We start from the raw sequence: 26,879 nt of genomic DNA on the forward strand, positions 1-26,879 counted from the left end.
TATGGAAAACTGATTGTTCTAAACGGTACTTTTAAAAGTTAAACAGCAATTCTTATGTCACTTTAATTTCACCTTAAATAGTAAATCATAATATTCAAATGTATGAAAAACATTCCTATATAAATCTGGGTGTATTTAACAGCTATGGTTACCCAAAGGCTAAGCACTTAAAAGTTATCTGATTTTTACATTTTTTTTGTTACCAGTCCTTCTTCCTTAGCATTTTATTAAATGGTATATAAAATGACTAACACTGAGTTGGCATTCCAGGAACTGATGTGGTCTTTGTCTATTCTTTTTTTTTTTTTTTAAAAGATTTATTTATTTGACAGATAGAGATCACAAGCAGGCAGAGAGAGAGAGAGAGAGGAGGAAGCAGGCTCCCCACCGAGCAGAGAGCCTGATGCTGGGCTCAAGTCGCAGGACCCTGAGATCACAACCCAAGCTGAAGGCAGAGGCTTTAACCCTCTGAGCCACCCAGGTGCCTCCTTTGTCTATTCTTTTCCTTGATTCCTAATGTATTTCTAATTCTTGTCCTGGAGATTATGCACACAACAGGTACTACTGAATTTAAAATACTCATCAGATTGGGATTGTTTTTTAAGCTATGCTAGAGAGCTTTTTCTTTAAGAAACAGCAGGTTTCAAGGTATTGCCATAGTCTTCAAAACGAGAGGATACGCTCCAGGGCTTTGAATATTATAAAAGTATTACATAAAAGCACACCAGTCTAAATAATCTCTAGTTAATTAGATTAATAAGTTTTGACATTAACAGTCTTAAACACCAGACCACAATGACCAATATGGTAGCCACAAGTAGTACTCTAAATTAAAGGTTGAAATTCAGTTCCTTAATCACAGGAGCCCCATTTCAGGTCCTCAACACACACATGTGCTTGGTGGCTGTCAAGTGGGTCAGTGCACATACAGATCATTTCATCACTGAAAGTTCCCTTGGTGAGCCCTATACTAGACCGCAAATGAAAAACAAAACAAAACAAAAAGGGGGCAAGTCAAATCTCTTAAAAGGTCATCAATACAACAGCTTTCAAGGGGAAACTCAACATTAAATGACAATCTTGCTAGAAAACAGGAATCAAATTGATGTGCAAGCCATCTTATTTGTCACATTAGATCAGGGAGCCTGGACTTTTTAGAGCATCATTTGGCAGAGGAAAACATGTCAACGTAGGAAGGCCAGGACGAAAACAGAGTCCACTTACAAAGAAGGTCTCTCTATAATCCACAGAACAATCAAACAATGTGGAGGCTCTAGGCAGAACTCTATATGTGACATGTCACATGCTGCTGTTTTTATACATAGTCTAAGAGTAAGCCTCATTTAATGAGAGAACTTAGGAAATATATCTCATGTGTGTATCTTTCTACCAATAATGTATTTCTATAGTGCTCTGAGAATTTATTAAGCTCTTTTGCATTATTATAGCACACAGGCCTCTCACCATCTCAGAAGGTCTCTGAGTTAAGAGTCCCTCATGCATATTTTTCACAAAATCTTATGCTGCATTCTGACACAGCGCTTTCACACTCCTGATCTTCTCTGCCATTCTCTGAGGTCCTCTGAAGTAAGGATATAGGTCTCTACCCCTCTGTTTTGGACTGTTTATGAAACCTAAGAACGTGGAGAACATCTTAAATGTCAAGCTGAGGCTAAGAATTGTTCATATATTATGCCTTTTGGCATTTAATCACAGTAACATTCCCCCAGAGAGGTATTACAGACAACTGTAAAATTAGGAAACTAGGGTTTTTGACCCATGAGGTCATTTTGGTACCAAAGCAATTGCTGAAGGTTAGTCTCATAGAATATAATGTCAAATATATTTGGCAGTTAAGTTCTTATGTGGAGATGCACTCTCCCAACCCCGCCCAGAAAGGGCCACAACTTCCCACTCTTGCAGAAATGCTGAACTTCTGGGGCACCTGGGTGGCTCAGTGGGTTAAAGCCTCTGCCTTCAGCTCAGGTCATGATCTCAGGGTCCTGGGATCGAGCCCCGCATCGGGATCTCTGCTCAGCGGGAAGCCTGCTTCCCTTCCTCTCTCTCTACCTGCCTCTATGCCTACTTGTGATCTCTGTCAAATAAATAAAATCTTAAAAATAAAAAAAGAAATGCTGAACTTCTGGTTTCAAACTAATATGGGAATCAACACTGCTTCATAGAGCCATAACCATGCAAAAAACAAGGATGCCCTGGAAACAGGGCCTCCCCAGTCTTGCTTGTACCCCAGGGAGAAAACCGAGGGGTGTGCACATGTTTGCCATGCACCAGAGTAGAAGACCAACTTCCTGAATGTGTGCCAATGTCCGGTGCTGATTTCCCCGTAAGAAAAGAACAGTTAAGGGAGAAATCAGGTTGGACTTTTTCTATTTAAACTACAATAACCTAACAAAACTTCTCAAAATACTGTCAAAACCCTCTGTATGTTACTTTTAAGGACTGCAGGGAATCATGTCTTTTGATCCAGGTCATCTGGGACTCTAACTATGTTCTCATGTAATCCTATACAAGGTAACAGGCGTAGGTGATGCGTATCTTAAGAGCTGAATTTGTCTGTGATTATAGTAAGGTTAAAAAAAAAAAAAAGGTTTAACAGTCCTATTTACAAGTAACAAATATCAAGCCCCTTAGTCTCCCATAAAGTCTTACAGACTTTGTTTAGAGTCAAGTCAGCCATGACCTCTGATTTTGACCATTTCCCACATCTGGATTTGCCAGTGTATAAACTCCTTGATCTAGTTGTGAGGTACAGGGTAATGCAAGCGAGACAATTAGTCAATTTCTAGATCCCGGAGATGGATTTAGTCCAAGAGACAAGCCACAGGGCCTTAGGGTCAGGGTGTGTGGGTTAAACAAAACCACACTTTAGGGAACAAAAATGTTCTCTTAAACACATAACCCAAATGTTTGCATTACCAGGATGTCCTCCCACAAACAGCAGAGTAACCCTGAAATGCCCCCCTCTCTCCATTGCCCTCCCCTGCCCCTAGTTACCACGTCCCATCACACTCTGCATCTGGTTTTGGCTCCCAGGCTGTCTGAGGCTAGTAGAGCCTCACTTAACATTTAACAACACAAAGCAAACGCTCAGCTATAGATTTTTGCAATAAATGGAACAAACTGGTTTTTTGTGGGAGGGAGAGGGAGACCCACAGGTGTCTATCATGTTGGTCAAATAAGGCCACGAGTTAGATAACAGGCCATACAATCTTCGGTTTATATGTTCGTTTGTTTATTAAGTAATTATGAACAAGGTATTAAAACTGCCAATTACTTGAGTGACGAATAAAATTTTCCTTGCAGTTAAAGTATGCTCCAGCCAAAGCCAGCAATTTCCTGAACTGCACACTTCCTAAATTGCAGTGTGAAAGTGCTCTGTTACAGACGGAGAGTGCACAGTGCCCTCTTTGTCAGCCCTGCTTCCTCGCACAAAAATCCCTTACAACTGCCAGGATAATAGTCCCTGTATCACAGAATTTTAACTCTGTTCTAATGGAACTGAATTAAATCCAAATACCAGTTTCATATTAGCTCTCGGAGACTGACAAATAACCACGTGATATGTACCAGTTTAAACAAAACAAACTTTCTCTGTATCATGCAAGAGTTTCTAAAAACGGAGACAACTCCATTAAAAACTAGATTGAAAGATCTTTTAAATCACCTAAACCCTCAAAATAAACATAATTCTAATAGAGTTGGTCACAAATAGCTTCTTCTAAAAGATAAAGATTCAATTCAACTCCAGCTTGTTCTCCAAATACAGATAAATGCCAAAACCGATGAACACACTGAAAGCACTGTGGTTAATTAATATTTTTGGCAGGATGTGCAATGCTTTAACAAAACAAGCAAACGAACAAACTGAGTGAATACTTTTCCCCATGACTTGTCGTAGAAGTACCATCTTTCCATTGTTCAAAAATCACAATATGTAAGTCATATAAGTATTGGAAGGCATCGCAACGTTGTGCAAATCCAACCCAAAAGGACAGCAAACCTTTCGGTCATCTGTGTATGTTGACAGTACAAGGTGTTCCATGGTCAAATCATCGCCAAGGTCAAGGATAATTAGTCCCTTGTGGACACACACAGACCTGGGGGCTTGGTCTGTCAGAGCACAGACGGTTCCCTCAGGCATTTGAGAGGCCACAGGAAAAACAGGAGTCCCAGGTAGTTTCACTCAGCCTCAGCTTCTTGGGCCCAACTACAAGGTTTCACTATGTTGCTAATTTCCCCTTCTGTAACCCACTTGGCCAAATACCTTTAAAATGCAGAGCCAAACATTGCCTGCCATTTTCTTATGGTGAGATTTGCTCTGAGAGTGCTGAAGATCTACCAAGGAATAAGATGGATATGGTCCCTGAATCCATGTTGTTTACCTTCTAGCGGGGGGAAGAGGCAGACAGATGGAAGGGGTCACCACCGTGATAACCACCATGATAAGATGGCCATGGAGAAGAAAGAAATGCCTCCTAAAAAGGAGTGGCAGCGGTCAGCAAAACTTCCCATGGCAAGAAGACAGGCTAGCGTTCCAAGCAGAAGCAAGTGTGAGGAAGGCAAGGCTTCCCTTCGAGGAAATGAAAGGAAGCCTTGTGGGTGGGGTAGAGAGTTCATGGGTGAAGACTAGGGAGATATGAAGTCCAGGAGTGAGGTAGCCAGGAGGAGAGGAATGTAGGTCAAGTGGGACCCTATACACCTCATAGGCATTGGGCCTTTATCTCAAGATTAGCTGGGGGAGGAGGACAGGGGATTTCAGAATCGGGTGACTATATCACACAAAAGTATGCTCTAGCAGTAGTGGGTAGAAACACTGGTAGGGGAAACACAGGCATGACCAGGTGCAGGAACACCGGGAGGTGCAGAGACAGTGTGTTGGGATAACAATGACCTTCTGCCTAGCGATCCACTTTGGGGGTAAAGTAGTACTCTGCATCTGGTTCCCCAGAGCACAGGCTGTGCTTTTCTCCCCCACTGACATACAGGCTCAGGTTTCCAGCTCTGGAACCTCTGGACACTGGAACCCAGTTTGGCACCACTAGAGTTCCCATCCACTCTCCATTACCACTTCTGTGTGTGCTGCTGACATGGAAGGCCTTCTAAAGCATGGGGTGTGGACTGGGATCCCAGCTGGCTCAGGTGTGAGATGTTCCTGACCATTTTAATGTCTATTGTCACTAGGAAAACGGACAAGTGTGTTATTCCCATAGATAAGACTGTGTTTAGTTGTTCTGATCCTCTGAACGCCTGCACTGAATGTAAATCCAGACTAAATTATAACAGCAAAATAGAAGTTATGAGGTTAGTGACATGATCACTTGGTAAGATGATTGGTTTTACTTCCTGACTCACTGCTATCTCCACAAAGCATAAGAGTCTCAAAAGAATTTCATGGGCTCTTAAGTGCATAAAAATGGTGTCAGTTTATTTCCAAGGTCTAAAAGGAGAGTGGAATATTCTTTGTGAGGAACTAGAATATCAGGTTTTTTCATACTGGAATTCCTGCACCAACGACACTGCAGCTTCTTGATGAATAAGAAATACCTGTCAATAGTTTCAATGGTCTCCTACCTATTACAGATGATAAAGGCAGCTTAAGGCTTTGCCACTGTGATATGTGAAGAAAGATGTACCATCTTGGGCATATTAAGAGGTTATGTGTGAGTGGCACTGACCATTTAGCAAAGGTGTGGGCAGCAAAGCTTACTTTGAAACTATTTTTTGTATGTTGCAATGCCCTCCCTTCTTAGAATGTATCACTAACCGCACCTCTTGAGTCTAATTCAGTTAGTGTAGGTAACAAATGGCTGCAGTTGTAGTCATTCTACAGAGAAGGCATATTAACTGTACTGAGACAGTCAGCCCAACCCCAAGGAAATACTGATTTCTATATATAACTTGCAAGCAACCACTTCAGCACCCATTTATAAAAGAATTACAAGTAGTTAAAGAAAACACTACATTTTGCAAATACATTAAAGGTCATTTATATTTCCAACAATAACCTTTGTGCCCCAACAAAATGTTTCCTTGGAAACCACCTTGGCTGGAATAACTAGCACCCCATAATATTAGGCTTCTTTTAAGAGAGAGACTTGGCAAGCAAAAGAACCTCTCCCATGCAGATAAAAAATAAACTCTCTTTGCTCATGTTTTTTCTAAAAAAGATAATTAAGAAGTTTCATTAAAAGAACACATGTTCAGACTGGTCCCCTGGTACTGTGGCATCAAAGAATAAAGCCAACTGAGGAAACTTTTGCAAGGAGAAAGATTCTTGATTAAGAACTAACAATACTAAACAGCAAATGGGGCACTGTAAGGAGCAGAGAGTCCATTCTGTCAGCTAGAAGCCAGGTCAACATAGACTATAACTGTCTTTTGGATCAAGAACATTAATAAAGATGGCCATAATACTTTAATACGAACATCCTACAGTGATCAGGGCCCTATTTACGGACCAGTTATAATACAGGTTAAAAATGAAAAAAGAAATAGGGGTCAAAAACCCATTTTCATCACAAAGAAAAAAACCCTTTTGGATTCCCAAGCGTGAATTCAGTTTAGTTCTTTATGGAAAGAGAAATTTAAGGGTGAACAACTTAAAATTTAAGATGCCAAAGAGACAGACTGAACAAGTATTTTAATCTGAAATAATTTAATTATGTACAATAAAAATTAATTCTAATTTAGTCAAGTATTTTTTTTTTTTTGATATTTTCTTAGACAGGGAGCACGTGCAAGGGGAGCAGCAGGCAAAGGGGGAAAGAGAAGCAGGCTACCCGCTGAGCAGGGAACCTGATATGGGGCTCGATCCCAGGACCTTGGGATCATGACCCGAGCCGAAGGCAGACATTTAACCAACTCAGCCACCCAGGTGCCCAAATTTAGTAAACTAGAAGTTTTCCCTTTCTCTTTGAGGCAGAGGCTTTCTACACACTTTTTCATATGCTGGACCATTGTTACAGTTCAGCTGTGAGTTTGCATTTCCCACCTGGCTTGTGATTTGCTTGTGAACAGAGAGACTAATTCATCTTTGATCCCCTAGAACTCGGGGTTCAGTGAATGGGTTTGAAACCATAAGTGACCAGTGCTTCATCTAGAAATTCTAGATCAAACTTTAGATTGGCTGGTAGGGATTTATTTGAAGTGTGGTTCAAAATGCATATGTACATCAGAAAATGGGATGACCATTACAGCTGCCAGCCAAAAAAAAAAAAAAACGCAAAACTGCCATTTTGTTGAAGCAGCAATTCCAATCATAGTTCCCTAGCAAGGGGATTTTGATTCTCTTCTTGGTTGTATTTTGATTTACTAGACTTTGTGGACCTTGATTTTCTCACCTGTCAAGCAAGAGGACATTGAATGCAATGATCTCAGGCATGCCTAAAGAGCTGTGATTCTGGATTTGGATGACAAGTCCTGCAGAAGATCAGATTTGCTAGAAAGGCTTCAGACAAACATTATACAGAAAATGGAGCCTCTTGCAGAAGCTGGCCTCGCCTTGGGGGGGGGACCTCTTTTGGGAGTCCCACTGCCTGGCTGCCCATCTTCACCCTTGGTTTACTCCTTCATTTTCCTGGGGCATATCCTCCACTAGCTTTCCAAGTAACCATGAACAGAGGTGCTCTCCTCAGCCCCCATGTTTCAAAATGTCTTTATAGGATTGACAGTTTGAGTGCATACAGAATTTCAAAGTAATTCTCCCCTAGGATTTTGAAGACACTGTTTTACCCTATCCAAAACATTCATGGAAGTACTGACAGAAGAGCCAGAAGCCATTCTGATTCTCTATCTCCAAGCTTCTCAAACATGGGCAGACATGAGAACCAGAGGACAGGGGTTTCTTAAAGCAGTTTAGATGGAACCTGAGAATCTGTATTTCTACCAAGTCCCTGGGTGATACAGGTGTCACTGGCAACACATGAGGAGAACCACCGTCAACCCCCACAGGTCACCTGTGTTGTTTTATGCCTCTCAGAGCTTCACTTTACTCCTGGTATTCTGAGACTGCCCAGTATTATCTCCAGTGGTAGGCCTTGTTTCAACTGCTTGCACTCAGTAGGGTCTTTCAACCTAGAAACGTGTATTTCTTAGTTCTGGGATATTTTTTTGTTTGTCTGATCATTTCCTCCCTTCTATTTCCACATACATCTCTGTGGCATTCCAATAAGGTAGGGAATAGATTTCTGCCTGATTTTCCTATTTTCTCATTTTTTCCTCTCCCATTTTCCATCCCTTTGTCTTTCCGTTCTTCTTTTGGATAAAGTTTTCGACTTTCTTTCGACACTTCTGTTAACCTTTTAAAGAGTCTGTTATATTTTTAACGTTCAAAAGTTCGTCCTTATTTTCTCAATATTCATTATTATTATTACTGATGATTTACCATTCTTTACTTGCTTTGTGGCTATCACATCTCTTTTCTTTCTGCACGTATTGGGTTTTCCAGAGGTTCCCTTTTCCTTCCACTGTCTCTGGTTCTCTTTTCCCATTTATTTCAGACACTGATCTTATTTATTTATTTAATTTTAGAGACGGGGAGAAGAGGGGTGGGGGGACACAGAGGGAGAGAGAGAGAATCTTAAGCAGGTTCCACACCCAGCATGGAGCCTGACATGGGGCTTGATCCCCTGATCCTGAGATCATGACCTGCGTTGAAATCAAGAGTCAGATGCTTAACTGACTGAGCCACCCAGACACTCTGTAGACACTTGATTTTATTCGAAATGTCTACACAAGTCTGGCAATCACTGAGCTAACCATTCATATTTAATAAAAAGCACTCAAAAGTTTACTGAAGACTATGTGCAGAATAGACTTGTTGACTGGTGAGTCCCACCATGGTGGCAGAGAGGGGACCTATTTCATGATGGGATCTCCACATGTCTTATTGCTCTGATCTTCCAGTCTCTAGTCTGGTGGGTCCACGCATGACTGCTAATATCTAGGAAGGCTCACAGGTAAATAAGTTAATAAGTTGGGGCAAGGAAGTGTCATCCTCAGTGTTTAGATGAGATTTAATTTCCCTGATTGCAGAATATGCTATCCTCAATCCTCATCCCTTCCTTGCCCAACTTGGCTTGTGTCCCAAATTCTAGAGACTTAGTCTTTCAACTCTCCAGAGGGTAACTTCTATTCTGCTAATGTCAGGCTTTGAGTTTTGGAGGATGAGTATGGTGGAGAAACTTGGAGGTCTCATTGCTTCTTATAAAAGAGTTTTAACTTTTCCCTCAATTTCAGTCCTACCTTGTATCCTTATAGGCTTTGAATTTCTGAACTCAGAATGGTTCCACTGAAAACAAAACAAAACAAAACAAACAAGTTGCTGCTTTTGGGATCCACTCCATTTTCTCTCTTTTAAGTCAGTTATAATTTGTTCATCTGCTTGCAAAATTTTTATGACATTTCTTATTTGGACTGTCTTCTTTCCTATTTTATTTTTGTTCCTCTCTGTGTATATTTTTTTAGACCTTAATTCCATTTTAAGGGAGTTTTAAGAAAGAGCAGAGTTAAATGAATATATTCAGCCCGCTAGGCTTAATAGGAAGTCTTCAACAGAAATGCAATCAATGAATAAAACGGTTTTTCTCTAAAAAGCAAAATAAACCACAAAACCTTCCCTCAAAAGAGCTACTGTAATTTTTTTACCCCAAAATTCACCCAACTTAGCTTTGTATATTTTAATGAAAAATTAGCCTATACAAAGGATTTTCATTCAAGATGATAGTACAAACCAGAAAACACATCATTATTCTGAACCTCAAATTAATAAACAGTTCTCATGCAGATTAATTCTGTATGAACACATCAGGTTAAATTAATGTTATTTTATTTTCCGATATGGTTCAGACCAATGGACTAAGAACACCATATTTAACCAAGTATTTAAATTGTTCTTGTGAAAAAGACATGGATAACGTGGTGATGATGATCAGACAGGCAAATGGTAAGCTTACATCCTTTATCTTTATCTTTATCCAGAGTGACATGAATCTTTAAAGGAAGTTGTTAGGATCCAAATCAATGTACAGAAATCTGATACATTACTATATACTAATAATGAAACAGCAAAGAGAGAAATTAAGAAAATAATCCCATTTATAATTGTACCAGAAATAATAAAATACCTAGGAATAAGTTAACCAAAGAATTGAAAGAATTATACTCTGAAAACCATAAAACACTGATGAAAGGGGCAGTTGGGTGGCTCAGTGGGTTAAGCCTCTGCCTTCAGCTCAGGTCATGATCTCAGGGTCCTGGGATCGAGTCCCGCATTGGGCTCTCTGCTCAGCTGGGAGCCTGTTTCCCCCTCTCTCTCTGCCTGCCTATGTGATCTCTCTCTCTGTGTCAAATAAGTAAATAAAAGCTTAAAAAAAAACAAAACTGATGAAAGAAACTGAAGACAACACAAAGACATGGAAAGATATTCTGTACTCTTGAACTGGAAAAACAAATATTGTTAAAATATCTATACTACTGAAAGGAATCTATAAGTTTAATATTATCCCTATTAAAATACCAACAGCATTTTCCACAGAACTAGAGCAAACAATCCTAAAATGTGTATGGAACCACAAGGACCATGTAGCCAAAGCAATCTTAAAAAAAGAAAACAAAACTAGAGGTATCACAATCCCAGAGTTCAAGATATCCTACAAGCTATAATCAAAACAGTATGGTACTGTCCCCAAAACAGACACAAGGAATAAACACCAATTATATGGTCAATTAATCTCAAAAAAGGAGGTAAGTATAAGCAACAGGAAAAAGTCTCTTCAACAAATGGTGTTGGGAAAACTGGACAGATAACATGAAAAAGAATGAAATTGGGCCACTTTCCTTACCATACACAAAAATAAATTCAAAATGGATTAAAGATCTAAATGTGAGACCTGAAACCATAAAAATCCTAGAAGAGAACATAGGCAGTAATTTTTCTGACACCTGACACCAGCCATAGCAACATTTTCTAGATATGTCTCCTGAGACAATGGAAGCAGCAACAAACATAAGCTATTGGAAATACATCAAAATAAAAGGCTTCTGCACAGGGGAGGAAAAAATCAACACAACTAAAAGACTGAATGGGAAAAGGTATTTGCAAACAACATTATCTGATAAAGGGTTAGTATCCAAGATATATTAATAACATAGATAATTCAACATCCAAAAACCAAAAGATCCAATTAAAAAATGGGCAGAAGACATGAACAGGCATTTCTCAAAAGACGACATCCAGATGGCTAACAGGCAAATGAAAAGATGCTCAACATCACTCATCATCAGGGAAATGTAAATCAAAACTACAATGAGACAGCATCTCACACCTGTGAGAATAGTTAAAATTCAGAAACATAAGAAACAACAAGTGTTGGTAAGGATGTAGAAAAAAAGGAAACCTTGTGCAATATTGGGAATGCACACTGGTGCAGCCACTGTGGAAAACAGTGTGGTGGTGCCTCAAAAAGTTAAAAATAGAGCTACCCTACAATCCAGTAATTAATTATACTACTGGATATTTATCCAAAGAATATGAAAATGCTAATTCAAAGAGATACATGTACCCCTATATTTATTGCAGTATTATTTACAATAGCCAATTATGGAAGCAGCCCAAGTGTCCATCGAGAGATGGATAAAGAGATGATATACACACACAGACATACATACACTCAGTGGAATATTACTAAGGCATAAAAAAGAAATTTTGCCATTTGCAATGACACGGATGGAGCTAGAGTATAAAATGCTAAGGGAAATGAGTCAGAGCAGGACAAATACCGTAACTTAACTCATATGTGGAATTTAAGAAACAAAACAAATGAGCAAAGGAAAAAGAGAGAGACAAACCAAGAAACAAACTCTTAACTACAGAGAACAAACTGATGCCTACGAGAGGGGTGATGGGTGGGGGATGGGTAAATACATGATGGAGATAAAAAGTACACTTATCTTGATGTGCACTGGGTAATATGGAACTGCCGAATCACTAAACTGTACACCTGAAAGTAATAGAACACTATTAACTATGCTGGAATTAAAATAAAAAAAAAAAAAAAAAAAAGGAAGCTGCTAGTGGCTGTGACTGGGTCAGACTGTGGCCCTTGTGGGGTCAACATCTGTCCGAGCAAGGACAGTGGTGGGAATAATCAAGTACAAATGTCACAGAACTACACGTATAGTGCATCTATTAGATGAATCAGCATCCCAAACCTTTCAACGTACTCACATGATGGTCTAGAAGCAAGCAGAGAAATAAGCTGGGATAAGGCAGTGTTTGGGATTTTTAATCAATCATTTTAAAAAGGCCTATGTGAAAGCAATTCCTATGAAATGACAGTAGACTGGGGAGCTTGGCTGACCACAGCTGGATAGGAGCCAATAATACAACATGGTCCTTAAAGGCTAACATAATTTGAAGCTTCATTTATATCCATATATTTTTTTTTTACTTTAAATTCAATATAGTTAACAGATAATGTATTATTAGTTTCAGGGGCAGAATTCAGGGACGCATCAGATGCAAGTAACACCCACTCCTCATTGCATCAACTGCCCTTCTTAATGCCCATCACCCAGTCACCCCATCCCTCCACCTCCTCCTGTCCATCAGCCCTCAGTTTATTCTTTATCACTGAGAGTCCTTTATGGTTTGCCTCTCTGTATTTTATCTAATTTTATTTTTCCTTCTCTTGCCCCATTCATCTGTTTTTGTCTCTTAAATTCCCCATATGAGTGAAATCATATGGTATTTGTCTTTCTCTGACAGACTTATTTAGCTTAGCTTATCTTGTTTGGGTGCCATATTTACACTGTCACGCCAGATGAAGTGTATATGGGAGGACTTTAAGAGTCTAGACCTGCATTGTGCATGTGTAGCTACTTAAATTTAAATGAAATAAAATTAAAAATGGAATTCTTCAGTACACTAGCCCCATTTCAAGTGTTCAATATCCATGTGTCTAGTAACTACCACAGCAAACAGCACAGATATAGAACATCTCCATCACCGCTGAAAGTGACACTGCAAAGCTCTGGTCTGGATGTCTATCACACAGGAAAGGGTAATTGGGATTTGAGCCAGGAAAAAGAGAAGACTTTAAGAAAACCTTGAATTTTAAGACTTATAGGTATTAAATTGCAGAAAATATAACAAAGTTATTCTTTCCAATACACAGAACTGACACAATAGGTTAAGGTAAGGGAAGAGTACAGCTTAACAAAAAGTCCCGGTTATTAGGACTATTCACAATGGAACAGTGTGTCACCAAGAAGTAAGCTTTTGTCCCTGAAAAGGCTCAAAGGGAGGCTGGAAAAGTCTTCTTTCCAGAAATCTCTCCATCGGGAGAGATGTCTCTTCCCATTCTAAGTTACCAGGATTGCAAGCAGATACACAGAACCAACAAAAAAAGTGGTTTTGATCAGTTATACAATCTACTAAACCATTGCTAATTCCTCTCGTCCTTTAGTCGACACATAAATGAGGATGATGGTGAGAAAGTGAAAGCAAAAAAGACAGGAGGAGAAGAACAAGAGAAAGAGGGATTTATACAACTGACTACATTTCCTGATTTTGTAAACATCCATTCATCTTTAAAAAGCACTGCCTCTATTCCTAGGCCAGTATCTTGTGCAGGATTACACGGCAATTAGTGATTAACTTCAAAAAGCATCTTATTTTTTTTTCCTAAAAAATAAATGCTCATTTTGATTCTATTCCAATGTTTGTTTTAAAATTGCTCATGCACAGTAAAACTGACAGTCCAAGAATGCACACCATGTTCATCCTGTGCTGTAGGGTACTTGCAGCATGAATATTACCTCGATATTTCATTTTGCCTTCATCCTCGTTCTAGAGACTGCTCTATCTGCCAGCTAAAGCTCACAGGGAGGAAGGGAGACTGTTAGGCAAGTGATTTTAGAAAGGAAGTGCTTATACTTATAATTGCCTTTCCTTTCATGTTTTGAATTTAGCACTTAAGTGACTTTCAGCCAAGGAAAAAAGTGGAGGTACTGGTTAGCAGCCTGTTTCATTGTTTTGGTCTCTCTACCCAACTAGAGCCTCAAGCCTCTCATCTGTGGAAGATGGCAGAGATACTAAAATGAGGACGAGAAGGAGGCAAAGGAACTAGGCTGGGAGAGAGACATGTTGACTCCTGCCACCCCTATCATGAAAAAGCAACTGGCTGTAACGTTACTGTTTTGTCTGTCTTGGCAGCACAAGTTTGGCTCAGCACAGAAACGTCTCTGGCAGAAGCTGCACCTGATACTTCAAAGCAGCAGTCAAAATGGCTAGCATGACATTGAAGGGAGAGATGAGAAAATGGTGCAGGTTCAGGATAGATGCTGGTCATACAGGAGAATTTCTGGCAAGCTATGCTGGAAGGTCAAGTTCAAAACCATTTTACGGGCTCCCAGAACAGCCACTGACCAAAGTCGTCCACTGGTTCATGATGTCAAATCTAAGAATGTTGTTACCTTGGAAAAAGCAAGTTTTAGTCCTGAAAATGATTTTTAAGTGTATATGGAGGGGCACACACAGAAAGGTTAACTGAATAGTTTTTTCTACAATTAACTATATATAATATTAACTGGGTCTGGGCTCTTCATTGAGTCATTCATTCAATAACCATGCATACCTCCCAGGTGCCAGACATGGGGCTACATGCTAGGGTTATGAAAACACACGGGGATGAAAACACACACGCTCTCAGCTTTTAGGAAATTTCATTCTGGTGGGGGAAAGGGACATGAAAGAATCTCAGATACACAACTGATACAAATGTCACCATGTGTATGATAATAATGTGGACTCTAAGGGAGGGTGATAGGAAAACAGTGCTGGGCAAGAGTGAGTACTGTAGGCCGAGAGAAAAGTCTGTAACGGGGCCTGACACAGAACAAGCTTGCACACTGCTAGAAGGAAGAAAGGGGCCTAGAGGAAACCCACTGGAAAAGAGGACTCAGATCATCCAGACCATTGGAGGTCTTGGGATGGATTCTACTCTTGACCTAAGAGCTATGGGAAATTCCTCAACGGTTGAAAGCACCACAGCAGGATTACAAATTTATGTTTCAAATCTAGATTGAGAGTTCAAACACCCAGCAAACTTGTATTGTGGGGACTGGTTTATGAGTAATTGTGCAGATAAACAGAGGGTAGAGAATACATCTCTGTGTACAGTAAACTCTTACGTGCAAATCATGTACCAACACTTTAAAATCCAATAAAAGAATATAACATCGTATTACGATGCTTATGTATTTATTTTGTAGGACTTGAGCTTTATGAGCTAATTCCCATTAAACACCATAACGTCTGGTTTGTTTATCCTGGTGAAGGCTACAGCCCTCTGATGCAATGTCCTTTAAATACAAAGACACATCAGTGTCCATATCAGTGGGGCATACATTTGGGGGATGAACTTTTCAGTTAAGGGGCTCAAATTCGATGGGCTCATCTATACCCACAAATGGCTGAAGATGGGATTTACCATCTTAATCAGAACAAAGCTCCCTGATTCCCCAGAAGCTTAAATTCTAATGCTGACCAAAGCTTCTCCCCACTTCCCTAATTAATATGATGCAATGGCAACCTCCTTTCAAAAGCTGACTTACATAGGTTTGGTTTAAAAACAAACAAACAACTATTTGAACTTTACCACATAGTTACAAAATTACTTATCTACATCATCACTTGAAAACATAACACTTTGCCTTCCCTGTATGAAGCTGTGTCTCTGAGCTGTGAACTATTAAAATATCAATATGTTTTTAAAAAATCAAAGTAAGTCTGATGAATTATTTAAATAAACTCGGTATGATATAACCAAGCAATAGTCTCTCAAATCACTGTCTCCCGGTTTTTTTATTAGGCTGATTTTTGAAATGTTCAATGAAAAATGCGTGCTTATGGATGAAGTTTCCACCTAATATGGTGCTGGGGTCAATACATCAATAAGAGAATACTGCAGATCTGATTTCTGATCACTCGCCCAGCCCCACCCACCCTTTTCATTCATACATACATCATACATATATATATAATACATACATCATACATATATCATACATGACACCTGCCCTATGGTCAGTTTCCTTTTGTGGGGACAAAGAAAGATATGGATGGCCCTAACATAGAGCAAGGCTCAGAGTTGGGATAGTTTTAAGGATGGCTGGATAGCATGTAATTGGCAAGTCATAACTGTTTATGATTTTTTAAAAAAAGCACATTATTTATCTTCATGGCCTTTGATTTTGAAAATGAACATGGTTTAATGACTACCTGAAAACAAGGAGAGAAGATGATTCTGTGCATCAGTGAAATGTAGTCATTTCATTCCTCTGCCTAGGAAATACGTCACTCGGTCCCCCAAACCTTTAAAACAGCTAAGTGTGTTGCTAACCAATGCATCGCGTGTCTTTCCTTCTCTAGACCTCACACACCCTTGCCCTCCGCACACACGGAAGCTGCAGCGCTCTTCTGCACTGACCCAGCTGGGCATCTCCCCATCATCCAGGGCATCATCCTATGGGGAGCATGTCTGTATTGTCGATCTTCCCTTTGTTCATTATTCAAAGCCTCCTGAGGGCAGAGGCCAAGTTCTCTTTTCCTTTGTTCCCCAGTACTTAACACATAGTAGGTGGTGTTGCTGGGCACCCAGAACAGCTCAAAATCTTCCTTATAGACGCACAAGCCCTTGGGCTAGAAATGTTGCTCCATTATTATTATAACTGAGTGTTTACCAGCTCTTTGAACTACTTGAAGAGAGCAAAAGTTTTCCAGATAACCCAGTCCAGATGCAAAGTTCTTTCTTTCTCCCTCACCGGCTGCTGCCAGGATAAGGTTTCTAACTCCTGCTGTCCTTCTCAGATCCAACTGTTGTGGCTCACACTTTTCAGAGTCCTCACCTGTGCTTTAAGCCATTCGATTCTGTACTGGAACTACCTGAGATAGAGGTGCAGACATCTCCCACTGCTCTTACAGATAAAGCAGAGGTAATTAAGTCTGCCTGAGGTCAGACAAGACACTAGTGACAGACAAGATAACAACACGTGTGCCCCGTTTCCAGCTTGGGCCTTCCTCTCGTCCACTCAGATATTGAAGGAGAACCTCCTCTGGGCCAAATTCTGGCCTGGGCATCTTAGGGGACTGATAGTTCAGTGAGACCTGAGTTCTACCCTGAAATGCATGAGGGAAAACATCTATCACTAACACACCCTGGAAGATCCCTTATAACACCAGCAAAGTGTTCTTATGGGAACCTATTCTCCTTCCCTCTCCCTCTCTGAGTCCTAGAGGGCCAGTTTTTTCTTCAGTATTGGAACAGATCGATTTTTTATTTTGTTATTATTTTTCGTTTTGAATTTTTAGTTTAGGACCCAATAAAGTAGTTCACATGTGTGCTGGACACAGGGTCTATGAAAAATCTGTATCTCTGAAGACAAAAGTCATCCCTGGTGTATTGAGATACTGAAACTGAAAAAGGCAAATACAAAAGGGGCCTTTTATTTCCCACACACTTCCATCTCAAACGCACTATAGGGCACGTGTTCACTGGTGAGAGTGGTGAGCCGAATCCCTTCCCTACTTAAACCACTTCTTTCTTTTACTTATTATTGTTGCTGTTGTTACAATTGATTACTATTATTTACCATGCATGCAGAGCTGAACAGAAGTTAAGTAAAACATAGGTATGCTTTGTTTCCACTGTAAATTTTTAGCCAGTAGCATAGACGAATACACCTGCCTGGATAATGTTAAGTGCATGTGGCTTTCCATAAATATTCCTTAATTGTTATACCTAGCACCAGCTATACACCATACACCTGCACTTAGTGCTGGGGAAAATGAGAGTCAGCCACAAGCCCCAAAGTATATAGCATGGGGGAAAAACAGAAATAAACTCGTTCATTGCCATGTAAGAGTTGGATATAAGAGGCAAGATGGACCTGGAGAGGGTAGGGGAGGCTTAAGGAGATGGCTGCACACAACACTTACCTCCCCCTTCCCCGATTCAAGTGTCACCTTCGTAGCAAGCCCCTCCCTGCAACCCCCTTTAAAACTGTAACCCCTATTCTGCCACACACACTCCTCTGCCTCCTCGCTGCTTTTTCCTCCCTACCAATCACCACCTTCTGACCACATCTTTTACTTGACTTTTTGTCCTTCTCCTTCCATGAGAAGGCAGCTCTGTGAGGGCAGGGATTTCATCTGTCTGTTCACTGCTGAACCTTCACCTTAGACCAGTACCCAAGCACATAGAAGGATTTGGTAAATACTCAGAAGCCTTTCCCAGCCCCATTAAAGGGCTCTTCTGGTCCTCCTCCCTTTTCCTTGACAGCATGTACCAAGGAACTGAAGTGATCTTTTTTTTAAAAAAGAATTGTTACTCATTTTCTTTTACTCCTCACTAGAATAGAAACTTCACAGGAGCAAGTTGTCTGGTGTGTTCACTGCTGTGTCCCCAGCCCTTAAAATGCCCTGCTCATTTATTCAGTGAATTTCACTCAAGTGCATGACTGTCATCATCATGATCACAGCTCATAGTCACTGAGCACTCAGCATCTGTCCAATGGTTTTATCGGCATTATTTTTCCAAATCCTCACAACAACCCTATAAGGTGGGCATTGTTATAATTCTCATTTTGGAGATAAGGAAACATAAATAGTAACTTGACTAAGATCTCAAACCTAGCAAAGGGAAGAGGCGGCAAATAATTCCATCCAACTTGAGCTTTGCTTTACCGGCTGTTCTGCTGCAGTGACACAATGCTGTCATCACTCTCAGGCCTGCGGTGGTTCCTCCCTCCGACCCCACGGGGATCTGCCCTTTCCATACCACCCTCAGCCACCACTAGGACATCTTCCACACTAAAGCCAGAGTGACACTGTCAAATAGCAAAACTGATCACCTTACTCTGTTTTAAATCTCTTCATTGGCTGTCCATCGGTAGAACTCACATTTTGTGGTCCTATCAGCAAAGTGATCAATAGTTACAATAATCACTCTGGAAGGATGACATTGCCATTTTCAGAAAAATTAGAGACTATGAAGACCATGGTGGATATGGGAGAAATGCTCTACCTTTGAGATGAGAAATAATGAGAAAAGGCTTATTTGATTATAACAAACTGGGGTTTATCAGTAGCTCCAGAAATATTTATGCAATATCTAATCAGATGTGGTAAAGTAGATGTGTTAAAATGGACATTCCTGGGCCCCACCCCATCTCATTAATTCAGAATCTCTAGGGATAGGGTCAGGAAATCTACATCTTTTGACAAGTAATCGGGGTACTCCTTTGACATTCAGGGACCTAAAGCTTTTCAATTCTAACATATAGATAAGTACTTACATGTTGGGTGCTATATAGAAACCATCAGTGTCCAGACTAAGACCTAACCAGCTTTATTTAATGACCAATGAGAACTCTTTTGTTCAACAATAATGTTATAGGGCTCATGGATTCAAACCTGTCCTAACTCAAGTCACAGTTTTCAAAAATGTCCCATGCTTGAGTGGCTCATGCTGCTTCACAGGACACAGAAACTACCATGTCCGGAAAAATCAACTTACTTATGCCAGGGTAATAGTTTTACTATATGTTCATTCCAAACTTTATGCATTTCTTCCCTTAAAATATAGCATCCTGGCTGGCAAGGCTGCAAGACAGAGGAAAAAAGGAACAACAAAGCAAAATAAAACCCACAAACCATGTCCTGCCCTTAGCAGGGGCTTGACTTCTGAGATCATGCTAGGTGGGATTCAAAGGAAAGCAAATCTATTTAGGTCTTTTGCATTCTCACAGATCCCCAAAAAGGGGAGAGATGAGCTCTGTTAATGGGGGAGTTTAATGCTCATCCACCTGGCACCCCAAGACCCTGGTACTTCTCCAGGCTTCACTGACATTATCAGAAGTGGTCTGAATATGGTCAGATGTTCATCTCTGGACATGGGGTGCCATTTACTGCTAAAGATGAGCAAGGAGGACAGTTCTCACCAGGTAAACATCCCTGCATCCAGCTGGGAAGGGTCCCCCCACTGCTCATCGCAGCAACAGCATGGAGCACCAACATTAAATCTTCTGCTCAAGATTCCAACTGATTTCTCCTTTCCTTTAACATATTTTCAAAGGATTTAACTTGTGCAAATGACCCCCAAAATCTGCTTCTCTCCACAAAATGTTAAAAAACAAAGCAAAACAAAACAAAACAAAACCCTTGATCAAATAAAAGTCAAACAGCTCTGTGAGCTGCTTGGAATGACATGGTATTTAACCATGGTGCCATGGAAATTTTCTAACCTAAGCCATGGTATATAGTTGAACTATTTCTTTTGAAATTTCAGTACCAATTTTTAGCTCTGATGTTCATGTGTTTCTATATAAAAGAAAATGCTCTATCCTATGTAACACAAGACAGAAATTAATGGTGCTTTAGGAACAATGATGGTATATGCAACACCCAAAGACACCTACAGGAGAAAACCATTGTAGAAGAGCCAGAGAAATACATTTTCAACTATTTCATAGGTATGAAGACAATTTTTCACAACCCACATTGAATTAGCAGTCTCATCACATAAATAACCCTCTGCAGATACTACATAATCTCGGTAATTAGTATTTGCCATTACATAAAATGAACAAAATAATCCCTGGTCAGATGCAATGCAACAAATTAAGGAGAAAGAAAAGTGAGATTATTCAAGGTCAGTAAAGATTACTCAGCACTCACTAAAATAAAACAAATGAAAACAGGGAAAACAGTTCAAATTTTGCAAGGTTTCCATCTTTCCAGACTGCATTTCGGTTTTCTAATTATAAATGAAAGCTTGGAAGTATAAAATCACTGGTTATTTATTCCCAGTAGAAGTTTCTGATTTCCTTACAGGTTCTTGGGATTTCAACTCTACACCAAGGCAAAGGGAAGACTGTTTTCTCCACCCCACCCAAAAATCCAAAACTCCACTGTGGACCCTCTCAGCCATGAAGCATGCAATGACTCTCAACTCAAGACTCTCTTGAACATGCTGACAGAATCTGCCAAGACACAGAGTAAGAACAGCAGGGGGAAGCAGCATTCCCTGGGAGTTAGAAAGACCCCATTGGTCAAATGAGAATAGCTAAAGCTGTTTAAGATACTAAAACCAGTATTCCATTTGGACTCTAAGTTCTTAAGCAAATGCGAAAGACAAAGAAAACAGGTATTAATGCTAGCATAAAAATGTTTTTGAAATTTAGTGTTTATTTGTCAAATACCGACTCCTTTTTTTTTTTTTTTCATTCCTTTCTGTTTCTGATCTTTGGAAAAACCACATCAGTATCAAATGTCACTTAGTTCTTATTCAAACAGAGGGAAGCAGACACAGCGGCTGCACCCGTGACTTAGGTGACCTGGGCCCTCAGTAAAAACCAACCTCTATAAATCACCAGATGTAAGCAATTGGGTAGTGATCACTTTAATTAATTGAACAGCTTTCCTGAAATTTACTGTATAATTTTAACCCTCGCGACACCTTTCTCAGAAGCAACCAACAATGGTGGGCTTTTAACTGGTTTAAGGAAGGAAAATATTTTAACCTCGGTGGCTTAGGTATATTTTTAAATTATTCAAGATTAAGGTGGCAAGCTACTTAAAGTTTAGAAATAAATACTGCACATTCTAAATGCTGCCCCTAAGTGCCAAAAGTCAAAATTATTCTAAAACATCTCCAATGTGTGACTATAAACATGTTAGGTCTTAAAAATACAGAAAATTTAGCACAATTTTAATGTGAAAACTCATCTTTGCAAAACAACATGCAATGGTATTTATAATTTCAATCACATACTTAATTTTAACTGTATAAAGTTGATATTTTGAGTTGATGTTTCTGAATCTCGATTTCTACTACAGGTACCACACTTTAAAGAAAATACTCCAGTGCCTTATTACCAACTCCCACTTCCTCTCACAAAACAATTCCGATCACCCTCCAGTAGCAACTGTATAATACTTAATCCACAGATCCCATGCTGGCCACTGAGTAATGACCAGAATTAGTCCTAGTCTGCAGGACATAATCAAACCCATGTCTCTATGAGGTAAAGGCAGCTTCTCTGAATCTGGGATACCAGTTCAGCAGTGATAGCAACAAGGAAAGTGTGTTGTTAAAATGGTACTTAAAATTTAGGAAAAAAAAAAGGCTGGAAAACAAGCCAACCAATTTTTTAAAAAACCTTCTCCATTATCTACAGAAGGAAGTATTCATACTTTGTTCATAAGCCCATATGGAACTGTGGAACTGCTACCCACGGTCCTTGCAAACATACATGCAAAATCCTATTAACATTCACTTACAAGGACAGAAGTGTAATATTGGCTGAGACTGGTCCTAGATTCGGAATGGTCTCCAATTCATTGTTGTTCAGTTTCCTTTAAGTGCCCAAACGAAACAAAAAAACAGAAAAAAAAGAAAAGCTGATTAGATTATCTGTAAATCACAGAGGTGAAAACTTCATAAAATTATTTAAAAATACCTCCCAAGTTAAAAAATCTTTAATTAATTGCAATCCAAACGTTCTTTATGGTTAAATAGCATATTTCATTCAAATCTCAAATAGAAAGGAAGACTCACACTTCTCGAAGGTTTTGAAGGTGGCTTGTGGAATTTGCCTTGATGAAAGACAATCTGTTGTGACTCAAGTCCCTACAAGAAAAAAAAAAAAGTCAAGTTGTAAGTGGTTTCCAAAAATCACTAGTGGTGTTTAATGATGTACAAGATAGAATGGATTTATGGAATACCTCTATCGACACTAGTGACAATTTAAGAAAGATCTGGTTCATCCTATCCCCAAACTAGATGACAACCACATTGCCAAACTCACAAATACAAATTCTGAGGACAAAATTAGTTTAGGAGGCTGGTAGGCTCAAGTCCTTCAAGCCCACAGAGTTTTAGGAGATGTTTTTTTGGCAAAGGGTGAACAGGTCTTTTGTGAACTGGTTGTTTTGCTTCACCCTCCCCCTCCCCTACCATCTCTGCACCTCCAACATGATATGATGAAGTCATGGCCTATGAAAAGTGGCTCATTAGGCAGGCTGTTGAAACTCAAACCTCTAAAGAAACCTTTTTACTATTATCATAAAATTAAGCATCAGTGCTCTTATTAGAGGCAAACAAAATAGAAATTACTTTTCACACCTATTTGTTTCTCTGGGTTTAGGTACCAAATTACTGAAGGTATCATTGTGTGTATGTGTGTCAAGAGAGTCGAAAACAACAACTCTACTTTCCTGAATTCCCCACATCTCAGTAACTGATAATATAATGTATAATTTAAGCCACATAAACCACGTACAACGCAGGCTATATAGGAACCCACGATCAGATTTCTTTGCAATCATTAAATAAATCTGCTTCTTAGAGACTTCATCGGACTTACTAACAATTTCCATAAGACATCGTTATTTTTAGAAAAATAAAACAGAACTCCTACATATACAATACTCCTAGACTAGGCCATCTTGGCATTTAAGACTTCACAATGTTAAAGAAAGCCCAGTAAATGTTCACTTACATTCTTTTATGTGTTGACACACTGAGTGTGTGCCTGTTGTGTGGTGAATTGAAAGTGAAAGGCTGGAACAGCTACTGAAAACCAGACTTACAAACTGTATGGCTGAAACCTCTCCAAAGAGGTTTACCAACCCTTACCAAATGAATTCTTTCAGTGTTTACTTTTAACCAACCAGCGTTTTAGAGAACCAAACTGTACTGATGCAAAGCATGAACCCAAAACAAAAGGCAGAAACATCACACCCAGAGAAATACCGTCAAACTTTGTCCAGTCTACCAAGTGAACAATAAGAAATCAAGGATCCTTTTAGTCTTTTCATGTTTGTTTTGGGACTAAACCTGGATTTCTCTATTTCACCTAAAAAAAAAAAAAAAAAATCTGCAAAGGTTTTATTTGAAACATGTTTGCCTAAAGACCTACCAGACAGTAACAGACATGAGTAGATTTGTTCTGGTAGAGTTATAACATGAAAAAAAAAAAATCTGGCACAGTCTTTAAACTATAAAAATCCTGCAATTACAACCACTGCGGTGCATGCTCACCACGCTGGAGCCAGACACTTTCCCTCCCAGCCCAGCTCACGTCCGTCTGGAGTTCATCAAGGAACCCGTGAGCCCAACAACTCATGTTAGGATTCAAACAAAACCTGTGTGCTTTTAGCACCACAGACAGTCACAGATTTCCCACAGGGTTTCAAAAACAACCAGCAGAAAGAGTCCTTCACCTGGGAGGTAGCCTGAATCAACAGAAAGTCTCATTTGGATCCACTTAACGAAGAACACTGAACCAGCAGAAAAACTGCATCCCCTATTGTTTCAATGTGTAAAGGGAAAAGGGGAACCGATCTGGCATTTACATTTATTACAGATGGTTTTCTTTTTAATTAGAAAAAAAACGAAAACCACACTTCACTTCCTTTTAAGGATTATTTTTTAAGGCAATCCTATGAGAAAAGAGGGTGTTTAACTCCCCCCCCCAACCAGTAATGGAACGAGTTCTCCAACAAAAGACTTTAAAAATGAGAAACTGCCTTCCGAGAAGTGTGCACATGCTGGAGACCACTCATTTCTGATCCAGAAGCGGGAGCTGGCAACCTTAAATATTTTAGTTATTGCAACACACTTCCATTCCTGAGTTTTGTGTACTATTAAAACCACATTATGTGGGAGAAAAAAAAAATTACCTCTTAAGTGACTTTTACTGCTAAATACCTAAGCCATGAAACTTTTAATGTGTCTAAATTTAGGTTTAATACAGTTTATGTTTCAAAAATGATTACTTTCTAGTTAAAGGATGTCACATTTTCCTAAATCTTCCCTATATTGTTTCTATGGCTAGAGCACATTAAAAACAAAAACAAGTTGTACAATGTCGATATTTTCTTAAACCCATGAGAACGTTCAGTAAGAAAAGAAGATTCTTCATTTTCAGAGTTCCATGTATGAACATTTTCCCCAGGAAACCTTTTCAAAAAACTCTGTAGTGAGTTTAATAAATGGGATAAGTGGTAAGGCGGGGAGGTGTTATTTACCTAGAACTCAGCTGGCCAAATGCTGGAAAATCAAACTCTACATAGTAGAAAAAAATATCTTTCCTCCTGCACATTAGCAAGCGAATAAATATATATGAAAATAATTGATTTATAACATTTGGTTCCAGCCATCATTTTCTTCCTTTTAGCATTTGGAAATCTGACTTCCAAGTCAAATTTTAAAATGCAAATCCAGCACAGCTTCTTAATCAATCCCACTGGGGCCTGCAGAGCTGCTAATTCAGCAGAAATCTGGAAAACTGAAAAACAAAAAGCCAGGCTGTAGCTGTTTTAAGACACTGATCCAAAGTGACTCATAAATCAGCCTGCTATGTTCAAGTTTTAGTCTGGAAAATATAGAAAAACAGCTGTGAAAACCATGAGGACCATGACCCCCACCCCAGCCCCAATTCTGGTACCGACCAGACGATTTATAACAGGCTAACACTAAAGAAGTCACAGCAGCAGAAAGTACCTTTCGGACTTTCGCCTCAGTCCAGCTCATGCAAACATTTCTACGTGATAAGATAAATAATTCTGAAATTCCAGTGAGATTTTAATACATTAAGCTCTCATTGGCAATTGATCAACTTTTCCCTCTTTTGGCTAACATATTCCATCCAGCAACTCCTTTTTAGGTTCAGAACACTTTGTTAGCACAAAATCTAGATGTACACTCAAGTCTGCCTTTAAAGGCAGCTCTAAGCAAAGCTTCAAATAGTTACTGTTTTAAAAGCCACTTTTCATTAAAGTATTACAAGTCACTATTTGAAAGGAGAACTACAATATTATTTTACAGCTCAAACTAATTTTTCACAAGTGAGATTCTTAAAGCAGTAAGTTACAACTAAATAAAGTGAAAAAATACATGCACACGTATTTTAGAGAAATTAATTTTTTTAAACTTGCAAATTCAACAAATGATACAAAAGATAAAGTCTCCTTGAATGGTGCTTTCATAAATTAGTCCTAAGGCAAAGGTTTACTATCTTAATTACCCGAGAAAAAGTTAAGATATGGGAAAAAACAATATGTATTTTTCTGTTTACTTCTGAACTCTAAAACAGTCTACCTAAATACTTATATAATTATGTAAAATTTAAGAAACAGCTATCTTATGCCTCTTGTTCCAAACACCAAGTAACTGAGAATTAAAGCCCAATTCCACGTGTTTTTCTGCCTCTTTCAAAGGCAGAGAGAGGAGATCTCTAGAGCTTTAGGCACAAACAAAAGAAACATTTACAATAAAGAATGTAGACCACATGGTTTGGTGACAACTACAAAGCTGGTTAAAAGTCACACAAGTACAAGAATGACAGAGCTGTCCAATGAGTGATCACAGTGGGGCTTCTGACTACAGACCTAGCGCTTATTTGTACAAGTGGAACTTATTTTCACATATATTTAAGGAATGTGGACTTGTATTGAGACAATTTACTGCTGGCGGAAATGTAATTAAAGATTGTGCTAACCAAATAAACTGTAATTTGTTTTTAGTGTGCCACCAAATTATCTGCAAAACAAAATCCTTAATTAGGTCAGCTACTTTTAAGACAATGTTTAAATAGGTATCAAAAACCTTTTGGTTTAACTCAACTTCTAATCAAGACTAATAGTTTTTTTTAAGACATCCAAATATACACACAAAATATATATTGTACACTGGCATGACCCAGTAAATTACTTGACAAGGAAAAACTACTGATATAAGCTAACTTTGGTGAATCATTCAAGCATTTCTAAACACACCCCAGGAAGAGCTATT

At 39.2% G+C, this 26,879-nt stretch overlaps 1 protein-coding gene across 1 annotated transcript in view; it reads right to left on the minus strand.

The window, feature by feature from the left end:
* LRIG3 (leucine rich repeats and immunoglobulin like domains 3) overlaps positions 1–26,879 on the minus strand; it is a 47,724-nt gene that overhangs the window by 18,969 nt on the left and 1,876 nt on the right. Inside the window, exons 2-3 of the mRNA XM_004773281.3 lie at positions 22,641–22,712; positions 22,364–22,438 (exon numbers count right to left, since the gene is read on the minus strand). Coding sequence (XP_004773338.1) covers positions 22,364–22,438; positions 22,641–22,712 — 147 coding nt within the window. The remainder of the gene's footprint in view (positions 1–22,363; positions 22,439–22,640; positions 22,713–26,879) is intronic.

The sequence above is a fragment of the Mustela putorius genome, unplaced genomic scaffold (assembly GCF_011764305.1).
Source record: "Mustela putorius furo isolate JIRA1106 unplaced genomic scaffold, ASM1176430v1.1 tig00003988_pilon_pilon_pilon, whole genome shotgun sequence".
In the NCBI taxonomy this organism is placed as follows: Eukaryota; Metazoa; Chordata; class Mammalia; order Carnivora; family Mustelidae; genus Mustela; species Mustela putorius.